Genomic DNA, 19,017 nt, shown 5'->3' with positions numbered 1-19,017 from the left:
TTTATTTTAGTTATTTATACACCACTCTGCTCTATTAAAAACATGGTTGTCAAACGTTTCATTAACGTAACATAAAATCAAACGTTTCGTTAATTTTATGCTCACTCACTTTATAACTCACTTTATTATAACAACTTATTATGCAATTGCAGTACATAGATTGATTGTAATAAGAATGTAATCACTACATGTGTAGTCTTTTGTGTTTGTTGCAGGCTACTACAACAAATTCAAGAGCCTTGGGGAGTTTGGTTGGAATTTGGTTTAGTCCGTTTCTTTATTACTCCTAAATTAACAGCACAGCAAACAGGCACACAGAAGAAAATACATTCATACTGGGGGAAGAGGTGGCAGCTGAGACCAAAAAGATAATGGGAGTTGAATTAGAACACTCATTCGTTACACTATGCCTGGGAAAAATGCCAGATGTTGTCCTACATAAAGATAAATATTGAATGAAGATCCTCTTAATAAGTAGTAGGAAAGCTATAACCCGTAAATGGTTACAAGCTGACCCTCCAACACGGGACCAGTGGCTGGGAATTATAGGGGAAATATATAAGATGGTGTTACTCACCTTTAAAGTAAGGCTTAAGCCTGACAAATGTTTTGACTATTGGGAAAAATGGATCATGTATGCATGCATGCCCTTGACAAATGTGTGATGATGTGTATGAAAATGTACCAAATACCATGTAAAAAACAACAACTGTGATATGATATTGTAACGCCCATGACGAACCGTTAATATTCAATAAAAGAGTCTAAAAAGAAGCCATCTGGCTGCCTTGACCGCCCCCCCCAATTATAAACCCAAAAGTAACATCCCAACAAACTTACCACACACTAACAGGTTTTGTGTCTTAAGAATCAGATTTTGAATTCTAATTTTTCATTTGTATCCTCTGAGTCCCAAAAATGCTCAACAACACAACTGAGTCTCAAAATGCTTGACACTCTTAATCATAGACTAGGCCTACATATCCTTCCACGGGTCATGACAGGTTATGATTAATGCATCAAAAGTGTTGAACAATGAGTGTGTAGTAAAGTGAGTGATGACAGGATCCAAAACACGTTTTTTTTTTTTTTTTTCTCCCGTTTTTTTATGCCATTTTATCCCCCATTAGTGCTCATTTGATTTCTCAATCCTGGTTGCTACTCCACCCTCTGCTGATCTGGGGAGAGCCGAGACTGGCTCCATGCTTCCTCCGAGACATGGGCAGTTAGCCAGCTGCTTCTTTTCACCTGACAGAGGAAGCTTCACCGGTAGGACATAGCACGTGGGAGGATCACGCTATTCCAACCAGTTCCCCTCCCTCTGAACAGGCGCCCTTAACAACCAGAGGAGGAACCACACTAGCAACCAGGATATTGCATGTTTTTGTGAAGGGGGTTCCTATATGAAGGAAACCCCCGGGAGGCACGGGGAGAACACGCAAACTCCACACAGAAAGGCCCTTTTTGCCGACCCCACCCGGGCGGTGGGCACTCGAGGACATGCGGACGCCGGGCACGCATTCCTTCAGCGTTCACCTCGTCCCCAGGTGGGAATCGAACCCACGACCTTCGAGCTGTGAGGCGATAGTGCTTACCACCGTACCTCCCTTACTTCAACTTTTATTATACTAGGAATCTTGTGCGCCCGATTCCTAGGGTAGAGACTCTGGAGATGATGCGCCACTTGTCCTCGTCTCCCTATTTATACTCCCACCATTGTTGTTCCCTGTAGTGTAGCCAAATGCAAAAACCTAACCTAACTATGAAGAAGACATCAAAGTCCAGTAGGTGGCGGTAATGCACCATTTAAGGATGCCAACTGACAATCAAATCCATAGAAGAAGAAGGAGAGAGAGAGAGAGAGACCAAATCATGTGCTGTGCGACCAACTGAAAAGGTTGTTTTTCTTTTATTGAAGAAAGACTATAAAATACATTACAACCTATTTGTGAGGCATATTGTCACAAAGCACTTTGCAGAAATGATTGTATAATAAAAATTGAGTTTTCACAAATGACTGTGATGATGCCAAAAGAAAAGAATCAGCTGTTAACTGTTTACTTATTGATGCATATTTAAACATGGCCTCCCCTGAAAAGGATAGGGGGGGGAGTCAAATGCTCCAGAAAAAGTCAAGAAGCCTGTAGGCCTTTGTTCAATGATACTGGTTATCACATTTGTTGATGATAATTATGGTATTTATTTAAATTATTATCTGTATGAGAATCAAAGCTTATTTTACCATTTTAATGTGTTGAATCAAGGTTGCAAAGAGATGTGAGCCAATAAAGCATGTGTTGGTTGCTCTTGGTGGTTTTGGTTAGGCTATGTTACTGTGGTAGACTGCTGTAACAAAGGAGGAGGTGGTAGGGAAAAAAGTAGATTTAATTTATTTTGTCCAAAAATCAGCCTCCTCAGTGCTCCTGAACCCGACTACAGGCTGTATGAAGCAAGTACAACACATCCAGGATGGTAGTAACTCTTAACTTTTGGCATGTTGATAGTGTCTGACAGACACTATCCTTTAGTTAGGACCTAAAGGATCCCCCCTCCCCCCCTGTCCTCTGCTCCACCTGTCTGCATTAGTGCACTCCCCAGCAGAGCCCATATCAGGCTAGATGAGATTCTGGAGCGTGGGATGTAGTAGGGCTGTCAAAATAGCCCCAAAATCATATTCGAATATTCCCTCTAAACAAAACATATTCGTTTGAATATATTAAAATACTAAAATAAATAAAAATTGCGTGCGTGGCAAATCAATACAACCAGAGAGCTTATATAACTACTTACTTGGTATATTTATTTGAACATAAACTTTTTTTTATTTGAACATAAACATTGTCCCCCCCCCCCATATTTATTGAGTCAGTAATACAGTAGTAGCCTACACTTTTGTACTGTTTTTAAATACCAGAAATGATTATTATAGACAAATAGACACAGCTTCTCCTTATATTGGTTTTTAGTGTGTTTACTGCATCATGGAAGCTATTGAACTAAAACAGGAATTTTCCATAAAAATATTAATATAAAATACAAGAAGCACTAAAATCGACAAACAAGTTAGAGCTATGTTACGTCAACAGCTACAGAGAATAAATTTACCATTACCGTTATGTTACATTACATGGAAGGTTATACACGGGAAGATTACTGGAACAATTGCATTAAACACAACAAAATGTCACAACTTTTCATACACTTTCATGGGTTTGAACAATTCCATGAGTTTTACAGGCCTGGAAAACAAGATTTTGAAATCCCATGACTTTTCCAGGTTTTCCATGGCCGTGGGAACCCTGAGTTAAATGTTTCTCTCTTCAAGTCTCCTTTACAACCGAAACCTTTACCACAGACTGAACAATTACATTGTTTACTCTCTTGTGTGGACTATCATGTGTTTCTTCAATGATCCTTTCTGACCAAAACTTTTACCACAGAGTGAGCAATTAAATTGTTTATCTCCTGTGTGGACTACCATGTGTGTCTTCAATTGACCTTTACGACCAAAACTTTTACCACAGACTGAGCAATTAAATTGTTTATCTCCCGTATGGATTATCATGTGTCTCTTCAAGGCTCCTTTACGACCAAAACCTTTACCACAGACTGAGCAATTAAATTGTGTATCTCCTGTGTGGACTAGTATGTGTGACTTCAAGTGTCCTTTCTGACCAAAACTTTTACCACAGAGTGAACAATTAAATTGTTTATCTCCTGTGTGGACTATCATGTGTGTATTCAAGGCTCCTTTACGACCAAAACTTTTACCACAGACTGAGCAATTAAATTGGGTATCTCCTGTGTGGACTACCATGTGTGACTTCAAGGTGTATTTATAACCAAAACCTTTACCACAGACTGAGCAATTATATTGTTTATCTCCTGTGTGGACTACCATGTGTGACTTCAAGGTGTGTTTATAACCAAAACCTTTACCACAGACTGAGCAATTAAATTGTTTATCTCCTGTGTGGACTACCATGTGTGTCTTCAAGGTTCCTTTCTGACCAAAACTTTTACCACAGACTGAGCAATTAAATTGTTTATCTCCTGTGTGGACTATCATGTGTGTCTTCAAGTCTACTTTACGACCAAAAACTTTACCACAGACTGAGCAATTAAATTGTTTATCTCCTGTGTGGACTACCATGTGTGTCTTCAAGGTTCCTTTCTGACCAAAACCTTTACCACAGACTGAGCAATTATATTGTTTATCTCCTGTGTGGACTATCATGTGTCTCTTCAAGTGTGCTTCATTAGCAAATCTTTTACCACAAACTGAGCAGCTGAAGTGTTTCTTCCTTGGAACGTCACTGTTTTTCTGTGAACCTAAACCTGACTGAAGTTCACTAGTTTCCACCCATTCACCATCATTGTCTTCAGTCTCAGAAGAGTCTGAAGTCTTGTCATCACTAGTTGGTTGTGAATTACTAGCTAGATGTAAGTATATAAAGTTCCTGGCTGGTTCTGATACTCCACAGTCCTCTTCATCAGCTTCTGTTTTCATCTGTTCAGTTGAGCAGGTGGCTACAGGCTCTGCCTCTCTGTTCTCTTCAGTTTGGTTTTGATGAAGCTGTGAGGACTGAGGTTTCTCTTCCTCCTCTTCACTCTTCACAGGGACAACAGAGAATGGGAACATGGTGATATCAGCCTCCTCCAGCCGTTGAAGCTGCTCTCCCTCCCTCCTGATCCAGAGTTCCTCCTGTTCCTCTTTAATGTCTGGGGGCTCTGGGCCCTCCTGAAGCTGCTCTCCCTCCCTCCTGATCCAGAGTTCCTCCTGTTCCGCTTTAATGTCTGGGGGCTCTGGTCCCTCCTGACTGGTCCGGGGTTCCTCTTTAATGTCTGCGGGCTCTGGGGCCTCCTGAAGCTGCTCTCCCTTCTGACTGATCCAGAGTTCCTCCTGTTCCTCTTTAAGGTGTGGGGGCTCTGGTCCCTCCTGAAGCTGCTCTCCCTCCCCCCTGATCCACAGTTCCTCCTGTTCCTCTTTAATGTCTGGGGGCTCTGGTCCCTCCTGAAGCTGCTCTCCCTCCCTCCTGATCCAGAGTTCCTCCTGTTCCTCTTTAATGTCTGGGGGCTCTGGTCCCTCCTGAAGCTGCTCTCCCTCCATCCTGATCCAGAGTTCCTCCTGTTCCTCTTTAATGTCTGGGTGCTCTGGTCCCTCCTGAAGCTGCTCTCCCTCCCTCCTGATCCAGAGTTCCTCCTGTTCCTCTTTAATGTCTAGGGGCTCTGGTCCCTCCTGAAGCTGCTCTCCCTCCCTCCTGATCCAGAGGTTCTCCTGTTCCTCTTTGATGTCTGGGGGCTCTGGTCCCTCCTGAAGCTGCTCTCCCTCCTGACTGATCCAGAGTTCCTCCTGTTCCTCTTTAATGTCTGGGGGCTCTGGTCCCTCCTGAAGCTGCTCTCCCTCCTGACTGGTCCGGGGTTCCTCTTTAATGTGTGGGGGCTCTGGGTCCTCCTGGTCGAGACTGGGGCTCCACTCCTGCTGCTCAGCGGGAACTAACAGCTGCTGGAGGTCTGGAGGCAAGGCTTCTCTGTGTAACCGCACAGCGTCCAGCAGTTTATCTTCATCACCCGCAGTTAGGTGCTGCTTCACCACAGCTCTCAGCTTCTGGACTTTAGACATTTTAATTTTCACACAGTGACAGGAACCTTTCCTCCTGAACTTTACTGACAAACTTCCTTCAAAGCTCCAATAGCTTCACAGCTAACGTTAGCTTCACAGCTAAACCATTCATCTGAGTCCAGTGAGTCTTCTTCCTCTGATCAACGGAGCCCTGGTTCCACTTCATATATTCGTGATAATATCGTCCGCACAAACGAGTCTTCTGTTTGTAAATTAAACTTCTTAAAGTATTATAAACGGGAAATAGGCTAGTATGCTACATAGATATCTATGGTATGCTACTGCTAGTGCTCACGTGATCTGACGCACGCTTGGCACGTCGCGTTCCGATGACGTAGGACGATACTACAGCTCACAGCTCACAGAAACAAACAATCATGGCGGACTCCGTACCACTTGTGTATCTCGCAATTAGCAACATTCCTGTCGCCTTTCGTTCAGCGGACCTCAGAAATTACTTCAGCCAGTTGATAGAAAGCGGTGGGTTCCAGTGTTTCCACTACCGACACCGACCAGAGGTTCTCAGAGAGACCGAAGAGGAGGAGGAGGAGGAGGAGGAGGAGGGCTCAAAGCAGGAGTCCGACGAGCCGACACACGGAGGAGCTGGAGGACCTGGTGGCCCGTCGGATGAGAGCACGGTGGACAGCTCGATCTCCTCCTCGGAGAGAAACACAAAACAAGACTATTCCTCCTCGTCGAAGCCACGCGTGAAATCCTGTTGCTGTATAGTCTCTGTCCACGATGCCAAGGAAGCGGACAGATTGATCAAGATGTACTCAGGGAACCAGTGGATTGACTCGAAAGGAAGCTGGCTGGCGAGACGCTGTGTTATCAAGAGAGTCAAAGTTTCATATGACACAGGTTAGTTAGTAGACGTCAACCAAATTGTGTTTGTTTGGCCCGTATGTTTCTGTTGTGCAATTCAAGTGAGGCCATTTACACCTGGCGCTAAACATGCGTTTTCTGTGATCAGATTGCAATCAGATTGTATTTGATCACTTCAGCCTGATTCAATTTACACCTGGCATTAACATGCATTTCCTGCAATCTGATTGCATGAAGAAGTGGGGCCTAACCGACAGTGCAGCGTGTGAGTGCGGGGAGCCTGAGCAGACTGCCAACCACGTGATCACCACCTGTCCCCTGCATAGACCACCTTCAGAGGAGGGCCTCTTCCGAGTGGGACCTGAGACGAGGGCATGGCTACACGACACAAAGCTGGATATATGAATGACGATACACGAAAGAGAGAGAGAGAGGCAATCAGATTGCAGAAATGGTTGTCCTCTAAATCCGCATAAAGTTGCTGTATCCAGATTGAGAGGACACATTGCATTTACACTTGTGTTCAATGTGTACACAATGCATCCCTGACCACCTCCGGAGGTGTTTGGTTTGGCCGATCAGATTGCAGTCCTTCTTCAATGCGTTTTGGGGGTGTTTACACCTGGCATTTCAAGTGATAAAACACAATCTGATTGCAATCTGATCACAGAAAACGCATGCACCTCCGTACTTATCTGAGCTAATCATTCCCTATGTTCCCACGCGTACTCTCCGCTCACAGGACGGTAATTATCTTACCGTCCCTAAAATTAAGAAAAAATCAGCAGGTAGCAGAGCATTTTCTTACCGTGCTCCACATCTCTGGAGCCAGCTTCCTCTGTCAGTTAGGGAAGCTGGCTCCATTGAAATCTTCAAAACTAGACTCAAAACCCATTTATTCTCCCAATCATTTGGCTGTGCTTGATAGTTGTGTTTGATGATGTCATTCTTTAGAAATATTTATTAGCTCTTGAGTACATACAATCCTGAATTGCTGAGCGGGCTGTCTCAAGCCAGCAATATCATTATAAACTTATACTTGACCTAATTTAATAATATGGCATCATTTGACCCAGTAGCTTAGATACAAAATCTAATAGCTGGTGAAAAAAACTAGTCCTGAACTGCTGAGCGGGCAATCACAAGCCAGCAGTATCAGTATAAACTTAGACTTGACCTAATTTAGTTTTGTTTGTTGTAGGTCATGATTAAGGTTCGCTAAACAGGGCCGAATCATTGACAGTGGTGTTAGGTGGTACTTAGACCTGAATTAGCAGTATAGTATTAGTCATCCTAAAAAAGAAAAAAAAGAAAATAAAATCCTAATAAATTTTGTTTTGACCTAATTCTATTGTTGTCTATAGAGTTAGTTCCACCTCTGCGCAGATTCCCCCGCTCTCTTCTCTCTCTCCCCCTCAGGTGTCCTTCATTGGCCTGACGTACACCCCCGCCGCTGCAGCCCTAGGTCCGGCCGTCATCGCCCTAGCCACCTGTCGTCACCCTAGGCCATCTACCCGCTACTCCATCTACTGTCTGACACCCCGGGCTCTTCACCACCACCGACCCCTATCCTCATCATCCTGGTCACCTGCCGCCTAAGGGAAGGGGGGGACCCCCCCCCCCCCCCCCCCCCCAGCCTCAACAACGCGGACTCATGGATTCCTCAGATCATCCTCATGGAACTCCCAATCTTGTTACCCTTTTTGTCACCTAGCTAATTAACTAGTATTCTCTAAACCTACAAACACTTAAAGACTGCATTTTCTATTTCTTTTTGGACTCTACTTTTTAGATTTTCAACTCCCTTCCCTGATCTTAGGATAATTTAAAAATTACATTTTTATATCCCCTCTGTTGGACTCTTTTTTACATTTTCAATTTTCTGTTCTCTTGTACATTTTATTTCCATAATAAACCATTCACAGAGTTTCATTATCGGAAACTCTGTGCATGGTTTAGCCCGGCATCTCTCGGCCTGTCTCGGAGGGGAGTCCCCAGATGGGGGTCCGCTGCTGTGGCCTGGTGGGTGGGCCCGTCCCCCGCGTGGCCTGCTCTCACGCTCTCAGTCACTATGCTGGTGGCTGGGGGCTGGGGGGGCGGGTCGCGTGGGGGCTGGGTCCGCCTGGGCCGCAGCAATTGGCCCCTAGCACAACGACCTCACAAGGTTCCTCCTCAGCCAAGTCACTGGGGCAATCCATGCGGCGATCCATATGGTGGAAAGGTTTTCTTGCGTTCACTGGGGGTGAGGGGGTGCCGCTGTGTCCCGGCCTGGCCTTCCCTCCCACGCCATATGTGGGCGGGGGCCGGGTCGGGGGGCATCGGTGCTCTTCATCACTGGTCGAGGGCTGCCGGTTGGTTTAGAACAGCTTAGGTAGGCGATAGATTAGCTACAGCCTAAGGCTGACCTGTTAGTGTTCAGGCTAAAATCAGACTAGAGCAGGGTAGGATAGGCCAGATTAGGCTGTAGATTAGCTAGATACTATGTCCCAGTTAGCTCTGGTTAATGCTTAGAGTAGTCAGTTGTCTGATCTTCTCCCCCCCCCCTCTCTTTCCCCCTTTCCCCGCTTCTTCCCTTCTTCCCCCTTCTTGTTCTCCTCTCTTTCCATGCTCTTTCCTCCCCCACATCCCACCGCCCCCCCCTCCCTTCTCCTGCTCTCTCCTCATTCTCCCCCCCCTCTGCTCCTTCTCCTCTTCTCCCCTATTTTCCTGAATCCCTGCCACTTCCTGCTCTCCCTTCTCTCACATTCCCCCTGCTCTCCTTCCCCTGCACCCTCTCACCTCTCCTTCTCTCTCACATTCCCCCTGCTCTCCTTCCCCTGCACCCTCCCACCTCTCCTTCTCTGCCTCTCTGTCCTCCCCCCTCTCTCACATTCCCCCTGCTCTCCTTCCCCTGCACCCTCCCACCTCTCCTTCTCTGTCCTCTCCTCCTCCACATTTCCCATTTTCCCCCCACCCTCGCCCTAATCCGGGCCCGTATCCTACTCCCTCCCTCCACCCTAGACCTTACCTCTACCCTCTGTCCTCCCCCCTCTCTCACATTCCCCCTGCTCTTCTTCCCCTGCTCTCCTTCCCCTGCACCTCTACTCTCTGTCCTCCCCCCTCTCTCACATTCCCCCTGCTCTCCTTCCCCTGCACCCTCCCACCTCTCCTTCTCTGTTCTCTCCTCCTCCACATTTCCCATTTTCTCCCCACCCTCGCCCTAATCCGGGCCCGTATCCTACTCCCTCCCTCCACCCTAGACCCTACCTCTACTCTACCTCCCCTGTACCCTTCCACCTCTCCTTCTCTGTTCTCTCCTCCTCTCTGTCCTCTCCCCTCTCTCACATTCCCACTGCTCTCCTTCCCCTGCGCCCTCCCACCTCTCCTTCTCTGTTCTCTCCTCCTCTCTGCCCTCTCCTCCCTCTCACATTCCCCCTGCTCTCCCTCCCCTGCACCCTCTCCTTCTCTGTTCTCTCCTCCTCCACATTTCCCATTTCTCCCCACCCTCGCCCTAATCCGGGCCCGTATCCTACTCCCTCCCCTCCCCCAACCCTAGACCCTACCCCTACCCTGGCTCTCCCTCCCCTGCACCCTCATCTCTCCTCCCCTGTTCTCTCCTCCTCCACATTTCCTATTTTCTCCCCACCTCCCCCCTCTCCTCCCTCCCTCCCTCCACCCTAGACCCTACCTCTACTCTACCTCCCCTGTACCCTTCCACCTCTCCTTCTCTGTTCTCTCCTCCTCTCTGTCCTCTCCCCTCTCTCACATTCCCACTGCTCTCCTTCCCCTGCGCCCTCCCACCTCTCCACATTTCCTTTTTTCTCCCCACCTCCCCCCTCTCCTCCCTCCCCCCTCTCCCTCCCTCCTCCACTCTCCTGCTTTCTTCAAATGTTCAAATGTTATCTTTATTCTGTATATTCTTGTTACTGTGTGTTAGCTAGAATCAGCTAGACATACTTTCTGTGAAGCCCTCTGAGACATGCTTGTGAATTAGGGCTATATAAATAAACTTGACTTGACTTGACTTGACATGTTAGCGCCAGGTGTAAATGGCCTCAGTAGTGTGTCCTAATTACCCACCATATATGAGTTCTTGTCTGAGGATGTTGGGTTGAAGAAAAGTAAATTATTAGATCAGTCTCTCTGCTTAGTGGTTGTCTCAAGGTTTGTTGTTTTTAAGTTGATCAGTGTTTTCCACGTCGATATTATGTTTGTCACTTTACATCTTTTGTCTTTTTTTTAAGTTAATATTAACATAAAGCACTTTGTAACTCTTGTTATTATGTTTTCAGATGAGGAGTGCTTCCCCTATAAGACAAAGTGTGAGCAGCGGCACCGCGTGTCCTTAACAGAACGTTTCACAGAGGCTGACCTCCGAGGCTTATGTGAGTTAAACCCACCCTCCCTGATGCACAATGGGAACGTGGGCACACCGGTGAAAGTATTCCTGCAGCTCATCCAGTCGTGCCGTCTGCCTCCGCGTCTCATCCGCAAGTTGGGCCTCACTTTCCCCAAGACCAGCTCCAACCGCCGCTATGGCAACGTGCCTTTCCAGTACTACGACGCCCACACAGTACCAGCCACAGAAGAGAATATCTTCACAGCTGCTGGACATGAAATATCAGGGCCAGGCGGTGTGGCTGCTCCATCCTCACGAGCCAAGCAGCAGCTAGGTGACCACCGAGAAACAACAGACGACACCGATGACCCGGAGGAGGAGGAGGAGGATGTGCAGTCAAATGCAAATGATGTGGGTTTTATATCTGTTTGCACCTTATTACTTACCGTACTTTACTTACTTTACTTTATTGTTTATTTAGACAGGACAGTGCACATTAATAAGACAGTTATACATGTACAGAATCATCCATACGTGACAACGGTAAAAGTGCCGGGGTTAGCCGAAGCTAATTTTCACCCGCAGTCCTCGGGACATCAACAACTAAAAACTACAAGATAAATACAGAATACGGGAATAAAAAAGCAATATAATAAAAATGCATAAGGGATAAAAAAAAAAAACATACACAAGGGATAACAATACATACACAGAATAAAAGCAATACACACAAACAGATAAGATAATAAAATGATAGAAAAATAAAATGTCCAAGAGAAGGCTATTGAATATGGGTGCACTGTTGTGTCGTTTTGAGCCATTCCTTGATTTTGACTTTAAAAGTAGGGTAAGTGGGTCATTCCCTCACTGCGGCCGGGAGACTGTTCCATATCTTTCCGCCCACAATGGACAGGACGTTCTTCCCCAAAGCGGTGCGTCTGTGGCCCAGCTCACAGTCTCCTCTTAGACACGCCCTGGTGGTCATGCCCTCCACGGACGAGACCATGGAGACACTTAAAAACAAAACAGGCCTGTCTGAAGGTTTTAAAATGGTCAAAATCAAGGAAATCATACTTCTTTATAATGTTACAGATATGGGTAAAGATTGTTTTTTTATCGAAGATCTTTAGGGCTTTTTTAAATAAAGATTAAATCGGCTTAAGAGCTGTTTTACATGCCAACGACCAGCTCGTTAAGCAGTAGTCAATGTGGGGGGAAATCATAGTGTATTAGTGATAGGATGTCTAGGGGGCTGTGGTATTTTGCTGGAAGAATTGCTATTATCATTTGTTCTCCTCCTCGGGTGCAGGATGATGACCGATGTGAGGAGTGGGAGCGCCATGAAGCTTTGCACGAGGACGTAACGAGCCAGGAGCGGAGCAAGGAGAGGCTCTATGAAGAGGAGATTGAGCTGAAATGGGAAAAGGGTGGTTCAGGCCTGGTGTTCTACACTGATGCCCAGTACTGGCAGGAGGAAGAAGGAGGTATACAGACACTTCACACAAACTAACATTAACATAACGGTTGTAAAAAAAAAAATGTTCTTGGATCAAGACATAACTCAATTGTTCCCAACTTCAGTCCTTCAGACAAAGAGTAATGCTGGTTTTCTGTCCTATTAGGTGGTTATTGGTTAACTGCGTTCACCTGACGTCCCAGATCTAAAATCAAAGAAAACCAGTAATACTCTGGGTTTAGAAGACCAGGGTTGAATACCACTGCCATACATGAATTATGTTTACTTGATGAAATATTGATTATGTCTCTTTACTCCCCTTTCTTTAGATTTTGATGAACAAACAGCAGACGACTGGGATGTTGACATGAGCGTTTATTATGACAAAGGTAATTAAAATGCACTATTATTAAAATGTCATTCCCTCGATTGACAAATGGAACCAAACAGAAAATGCACAAAGTGTTAGGGCGTTTTCACTACCTACCTCATTTGGTGATCCGACCAAGCGCATTTTTGATTCAACAGCTGCCATAGCCAGCTGCATTGTGGGTAATCGGGCTGAGGACGAGCATTTTATGGTTAAAACAAGGCCAGGTCGAAACCTGGCATAGGGCCGGTGTGCTCAGTAAAGTGCAGAACTCTGCCAAGGTGTAGAGTCATTTGTGTTCAGTCTAAAATTTTGGCCCCTTGAAACCAGATTAGAGGACCATTTACATTAAGATTAGACTGTTTTTCAGTCTTAACCATCAATTTGCTGAGTGAGTGGCACTGTTCTTGCCCAGATGTAGCCATATAGGTAAAACACTAATATTTTCTGACTCACCTCCACCACCACCTGCTGATGTCTATATTATTTAACCATCTCATTCTCTTTAACAGTCCAACATTAAATCTATCAAATAAAATTAAAGCAAGAGCCTCAAATAAAATGAATATAGTGCAATTCAAAATAAAATAGTAGAATAAATTAAATTCAAGTCACTTTCAGGAGGAATACCAAAAACCTTGTGCAATGTCAACTGAGTTTAGCAGCAGTCCAACATAAAATCATCATCTTACAGTACAATGGTGTGCAATTTACAGTAACAGTGCTCTTAATTTTGGAGAAAGACAAAATGCTCCATGTAAGATGGTCACACACATGGACTGTACACACATCATCCAGACACAAGACTGTTAGTAGCATCCACACCCAACATGGGTCCATGTGAAAGCATGGGAATGCGCACTGGAAGCATGTGTGTGTTTGTGGCCATCCGTGCATGTGTTGATGTGTAATCGTGTGACAATAAAGACGGGCTTGTCCGTCTGAAATCGTGGAATCGACTGGAATGAGGCACGCGACATGTTTGGAAGAGTGTGCTGACGTCAAATGACGCTCCGCTGATGGGTAATGTGGCTAATATGTTAGCGGCTAACTGTTACTTGTCGTTACTTTACATGGCAGTAAAACGCCACCGAATGACCAAATTGATTTAACTTTTAACCATCTCGATTTCCACTTTCCATACGGACCGCCAGCATTGGTTATTTTATAACGTGACTATATTTATAATGTTTATAACGTGCTCCAGCTTCCGGTTTATACTATCAGTCTGAATACAGCCAGGGGTTGGAGCTGTTGCGCAACACCGCAAACCAGTCGGAGTATGTTATAAACGTTATAAATTGTCACGACGTTAACAACTAACCAATGCTAGCGGTCCGTATGGAAAGTGGAAATCGAAATGGTTAAAAGTTAAATCAATTTGGTCATTCAGTGGCATTATACTGCCATGTAAAGTAACGACAAGTAACAGTTAGCCGCAAACATGAGCTACACTATTTTTATTTTGTGACGATTGGGGCGCGTCGAGGCACGTAGCGTGCGTCGACGTCATCGATTACGTCGACTCGCCGGGACAGCCCTAGTCCGAGGAGCAAACGATTAGTCACATTCACAGCTGCTTTACATTAGGACAAAAAAGACGATACATGTCAACTCCTCAAAAATCAAATCAATAAATTCCTAGTCGGATCGAGAGAGGCACCAGACGGTGAAATGTCCGACGACCGGCTCTTGTGGAACTCTCTGAACGAGCTAGCCACAATATTAGCCAGAGGTGCATTACCGCCACCTACCGGACTGGAAAGCGGAAAGACATTACATCGCCTGAATCCTCCGTGAATCCATGCTAAAATGGTCTGGGCGACAGAGTGGAATGTAAGGGCCCTGCTGTGCATTCTGCACAACGGCCCCAAAAACAACATCTTCATTCTTCACATGCTGTTTTGTTGGCTGGCGAAACGGTGGATTATTCTTTGGGGATATTTTTTTGCATGATTGCTTTCTTATGTGATAAGATTGTCTGATCGCAGCATCTTTATAAGTTATTATTTTATTCTTGACAGCGGTCATATTCTCCATGATATTGAGGAGGTATGGTGGTGCAGTGGTAAGCACTATCGCCTCACAGCTCGAAGGTCGTGGGTTCGATTCCCACCTGGGACGATGTGAACGCTGAAGGAATGCGTGCCCGTCCGCATGTCCTCGAGTGCCCACCGCCCGGGTGGGGTCGTCAAAAGGGCCTTTCTGTGTGGAGTTTGCATGTTCTCCCCGTGCCTCCCGGGGGTTTCCTTCATATAGGAACCCCCTTCACAAAAACATGCAATATCCTGGTTGCTAATGTGGTTCATCCTCTGGTCGTTGAGGGCGCCTGTTCAGAGGGAGGGGAACCGGTTGGAATAGCGTGAACCTCCCACGTGCTATGTCCTACCGGTGAAGCTTCCTCTGTCAGGTGAAAAGAAGCGGCTGGCTAACTGCTAACATGTCTCGGAGGAAGCATGGAGCCAGTTTCGGCTCTCCCCAGATCTGCAGAGGATGGAGCAGCAACCAGGACAGAGAAATCAAATGAGCACTAATGGGGGATAAAATGGGATAAAAAATCGGGGGGGGGGGGAATATATATATATATGTATATATATATATATTCTCCATGATAGTAGCCTACTTTAGGCAGAAGTTTCGAAGGTTTTATTTTTATTTTTTACCAAATGACCGCGCGTTAATGACACATATTAGGCTACATTCAGACCAAACGCGTTTTTGGAGCTGCCAGGGTCTTTCTGCAATTAATTCTCTATGCAAGGACACGCTAGACGTGCTCCTCTTTTAATTAACTTTTAATGAGTGTTTCAGCGCTGGTGGCGTCTTGTTGTTTTTGGAGGAGCGCTGTGGGCGTTTTTAAGCTGAAAAAAGTTGAACATTGAGGAAAAGCGCCCTGTTCGTCTTTTTCACTCTTCCTACATTTTCTCCTCCCGAGGGATTTTCAACCTCTGCTGCTGCCAGACTTAGCAATAATCTGGCTTTCATGTTGACAGTGAACAACATCAAACAGACAAAACCAGCTAGCTACCGTCCGTGTGGTCGTTGTGTTCTGATCCGTACTGCACGCCACTACAGGGGAAAACAAACGGAGCACAAAAAAACCGCTCCGTGCGCTGTGTTTTGTGCACAATGGAAGCGCTCTCCACATGATTTTCATAGCGTTCTGACTGAAAAAAGCGCTTTGGGCGTGAACGCCGCCTTAGCCCGACTCTTGATAGAAGCATGCTTGACACAGGGAAATGTCGTGCGGGACCTTGAGAATACAGAGCGAGTTGAATGACAGACATCGGTTCAGATTTGGGGATTCAGACAGAGGGCTGTTCAGATGCACATTCTGGTTGCTGCTGTGGTTGGCACCCGACGTCTCCCTTCCTCCGTCTGTCTGTCTGTCTGTCTCTCTCTCTCACACACACACATTCGCTGTCACCATCACCCAATGGCAAATACGCACACCGGTCTCGACCATAGAGACACTGCAAAACGCGTCATCATTCAGAAGCCACGCCCAAGACGGGGGAAAACACAAGGAAGCACTGCCTGACGACTGCAGCTGGCAAAACAAACCGCGGCTAACCGGGGCGAACGGAGGAACTCTCATCAGATATAAATAGTTTTGCGGGGTTTTACAGGGATTCGGACAGTTTTCTTTTTAGATAATGTCAAAAGATTATTTCAGTACACTTCCTCCAATGGAGAGGGAAAGGTACATCGAGAAAATGAACTCAGTTGGCCTGGAGCAGTGTCCCTTTTCATTGCCCAAACAACGCTGGATAAACGATCCCACACACAGTGGCCTGAAGTGAAATACTATGACATGAGCTTTTAGGCACGTTTAAATGAATGAAAATAACGCTGGTGTAACATCAGACAGATGGCATCAGACGCGCTGGCGTTCTCCTACAGTATGTCACGTAGTTGCACACAAAGATCATGAACACTCCAACTTACTTCCTTGACAGCTAAATTCACATTTTCTTCTTGCGAATGCTCAATGGCTTCCTTGTTTTGCGGGAGTGCAAAAAAACTTTAATTGGCGATTTTTACATTTGTTGTGTGCGCAGCCCACCACACAACAGCTTTTAGCTATGTTTAATTCAAGGAAAATGACGTTGGTGAATGGGACTGAACGAAGCGATTTCCCCCGTGATGGGCGTGGCCTATTTCATGCAGTGTCTCTATAGACTGTATATAAAAGGGAGTAGGCTAAAGCACGCGCGCACAGTCACATTCTTATCATTTCAGCTGTCAATACAAAATATCTGGGAAGTGGGAATTTACATTTTCTCCCAGCCAATCCGGGACGGTTGGCAGCGCTATGTGGTCCGCTTGCTTTTGACCTGGTGTGAAACTGAACCAAAACCAGCTGAAAAACTCAACAATGTTGCATTTGGTGCAAATCAGGAACTAGGCTGGTCTGAGAATGCTCCTTAATTGTTCATGTGGAGCCAGATTGCCTTGAACTCAGATCTTCCTCCCACAGATGGAGGAGACATGGATTCCCGCGACTACGTCCGCATGCGCTATGAAAAGAGGCTGAGGGACGGCCTTGAAGATCGGTCAGGACACAGCCAGACGATCGGCAGCTTTGAGAAGTTCACTAAGGTAAGGAGGTCTCCACAACAGTTGATTTGACTCCAATCTGTGTATGGAGCCTATAGAGACACTGCGTAACGCGTCATCATTCAGAAGCCACGCCCAAGACGGGGGAAAACAGAAACCCCCTCTCCAATCCTGGCGTTCTCCTATGTCGCGTGCATGGTTGCGTGTTGCACAAAAAGATTGTATATACGGAAGATGAACACTCCAACTTACTTCCTTGACAGCTAGATCCACATTTTTCTTCTCGTCAATTCCCAATGGCTTCCTTGTTTTGCTCAGGAGTACAAAAAAACTTGAACTGGCAATTTTTTACATTTGTTGTCTGCGCGGCCCCACCACACAACAGCTTTTAGCTCTGTTTAATTCAAGGAAAATGATGCTGGTGTGTGGAAATGAACAGAGCTTTTCCCCCGTGATGGGCGTGGCCTATTTCATGCAGTGTCTCTATACTAGACATGTTTTCAACATCTCTTCTCTTGGGTTAGGGCTTTGGCCGGCGTGTGATGGAGATGCAGGGCTGGAAGGACGGTGAAGGGCTGGGGAACAGTCAGGCTGGGATCCCAGACGCCCTTGACGGACATGACGGACAACATCCCAAGTGCAAAAGGGGCTTTGGGTGAGTAAAAACTAAGTAAATACAGACTTGACAAAACAGAACTAATGATGTCCTGTCACAAATCCACTGTTTCTAAATTCCCGTGTCATGAAATGTAACGACTTGTTCTATTATAAGATAATGCAAATAATGTTTAAAGCAAAATCAAAGTCACTCCCATTCTCTGTGCAAAAGTTATTTTCTATACGGGACAGCAAGTACGATCTAAGAGGTGTGTGCAAGTTTAATGTGCAAAAAGCTAAAAAAGAGATTAAAAGGAGATGTGTTTCTACTGTTGGGGTGAAACTTTAGAATGATGCACATATAAATTTGAAGATGTGTAATTCGCTTTTGGTTTAAAAAAAAAGAAGGTTTCTGAAGCTATTTTTGAGCGTTATAAGTGTGAATAAATGTTTCTGATGCTGTTAAAAAAAAAAATGTGTTGTAAACATTGACTGTTGCAAATTACTTTTCTGTTATTTTTTCTTTCATTTTGGAGGAGAGCTTAACTGAGTAGAAATGAGGTCAGGCAAGCATTTTGCTTCTGCCTGAGCCTGTTCAGTCTCTGGTTGTTTTGACTGTGTTTATACTGTGATTATGTTATTTATAATGACTGAATAAAAAATTACATTACATACCAACACGCTATATGAGCGCTGAGAGGACATGGTCATTTCAGAATGCTTTCATGATGCTAATGAGCATTCCTGTGTTTTTGTGCAGGTATCATGGAGAGAAGTTGAACTCTGGCCCTGTAAAGAAGGCCAGACCAGGCTTTCATATAACCACAGTGTTCGATCAACCCAAAGACATAGATCGAGGCGATACCTTACTGAGACGCCAACCAAACACCAGTATGAAGTACAGAGGCTGGCAGCCAGGTGGCACCATTGGACCACGAAGATGACTTTTTGTAAACCTTTTTCCTGTTTCATTTTAGTTATTTATACACCACTCTGCTCTATTAAAACATGGTTGTCAAACGTTTCGTTCCAGTTGTCCTGACTTTGTCATTTTACGTTTTTACTGTTCTCCTTAATTTTATGCTCACTCACTTTATAACATATTTGTTAGTTAAACGGAAACGACCCATGAAGTCGATTAACTCGCTTTTTTGTCAAAAAAGAAAACAAGAACGGAGCTGCTAGTTCACTTTTACCGTCAGCCAACAAACGTCATGGCGTGGATTCTTCTTCTTCTTCTGATAGCTTTCCGGCAGACTAGATGCCTT

General features: G+C 45.4%; 1 protein-coding gene across 1 annotated transcript; it reads left to right on the top strand.

Moving 5' to 3' along the window:
• Positions 1 to 6,000: 6,000 nt before the first annotated feature.
• LOC310800140 (G patch domain-containing protein 3-like) lies at positions 6,001 to 18,693 on the top strand (the record flags this gene model as incomplete). Its single annotated transcript, XM_083662721.1, has 7 exons — positions 6,001 to 6,484; positions 10,720 to 11,177; positions 12,076 to 12,250; positions 12,552 to 12,611; positions 17,073 to 17,194; positions 17,677 to 17,807; positions 18,510 to 18,693. 7 exons carry the CDS (start codon positions 6,001 to 6,003, stop codon positions 18,691 to 18,693), a joined length of 1,614 nt encoding a protein of 537 aa, XP_083518847.1.
• Positions 18,694 to 19,017: the final 324 nt, after the last annotated feature.

This window comes from Poromitra crassiceps (assembly GCF_964638095.1).
Source record: "Poromitra crassiceps genome assembly, chromosome: 29".
Taxonomy (NCBI): domain Eukaryota; kingdom Metazoa; phylum Chordata; class Actinopteri; order Beryciformes; family Melamphaidae; genus Poromitra; species Poromitra crassiceps.
The sequence above is the reverse complement of the archived record's forward strand: the minus strand, read 5'-3'. Positions and strand labels throughout refer to the sequence as shown.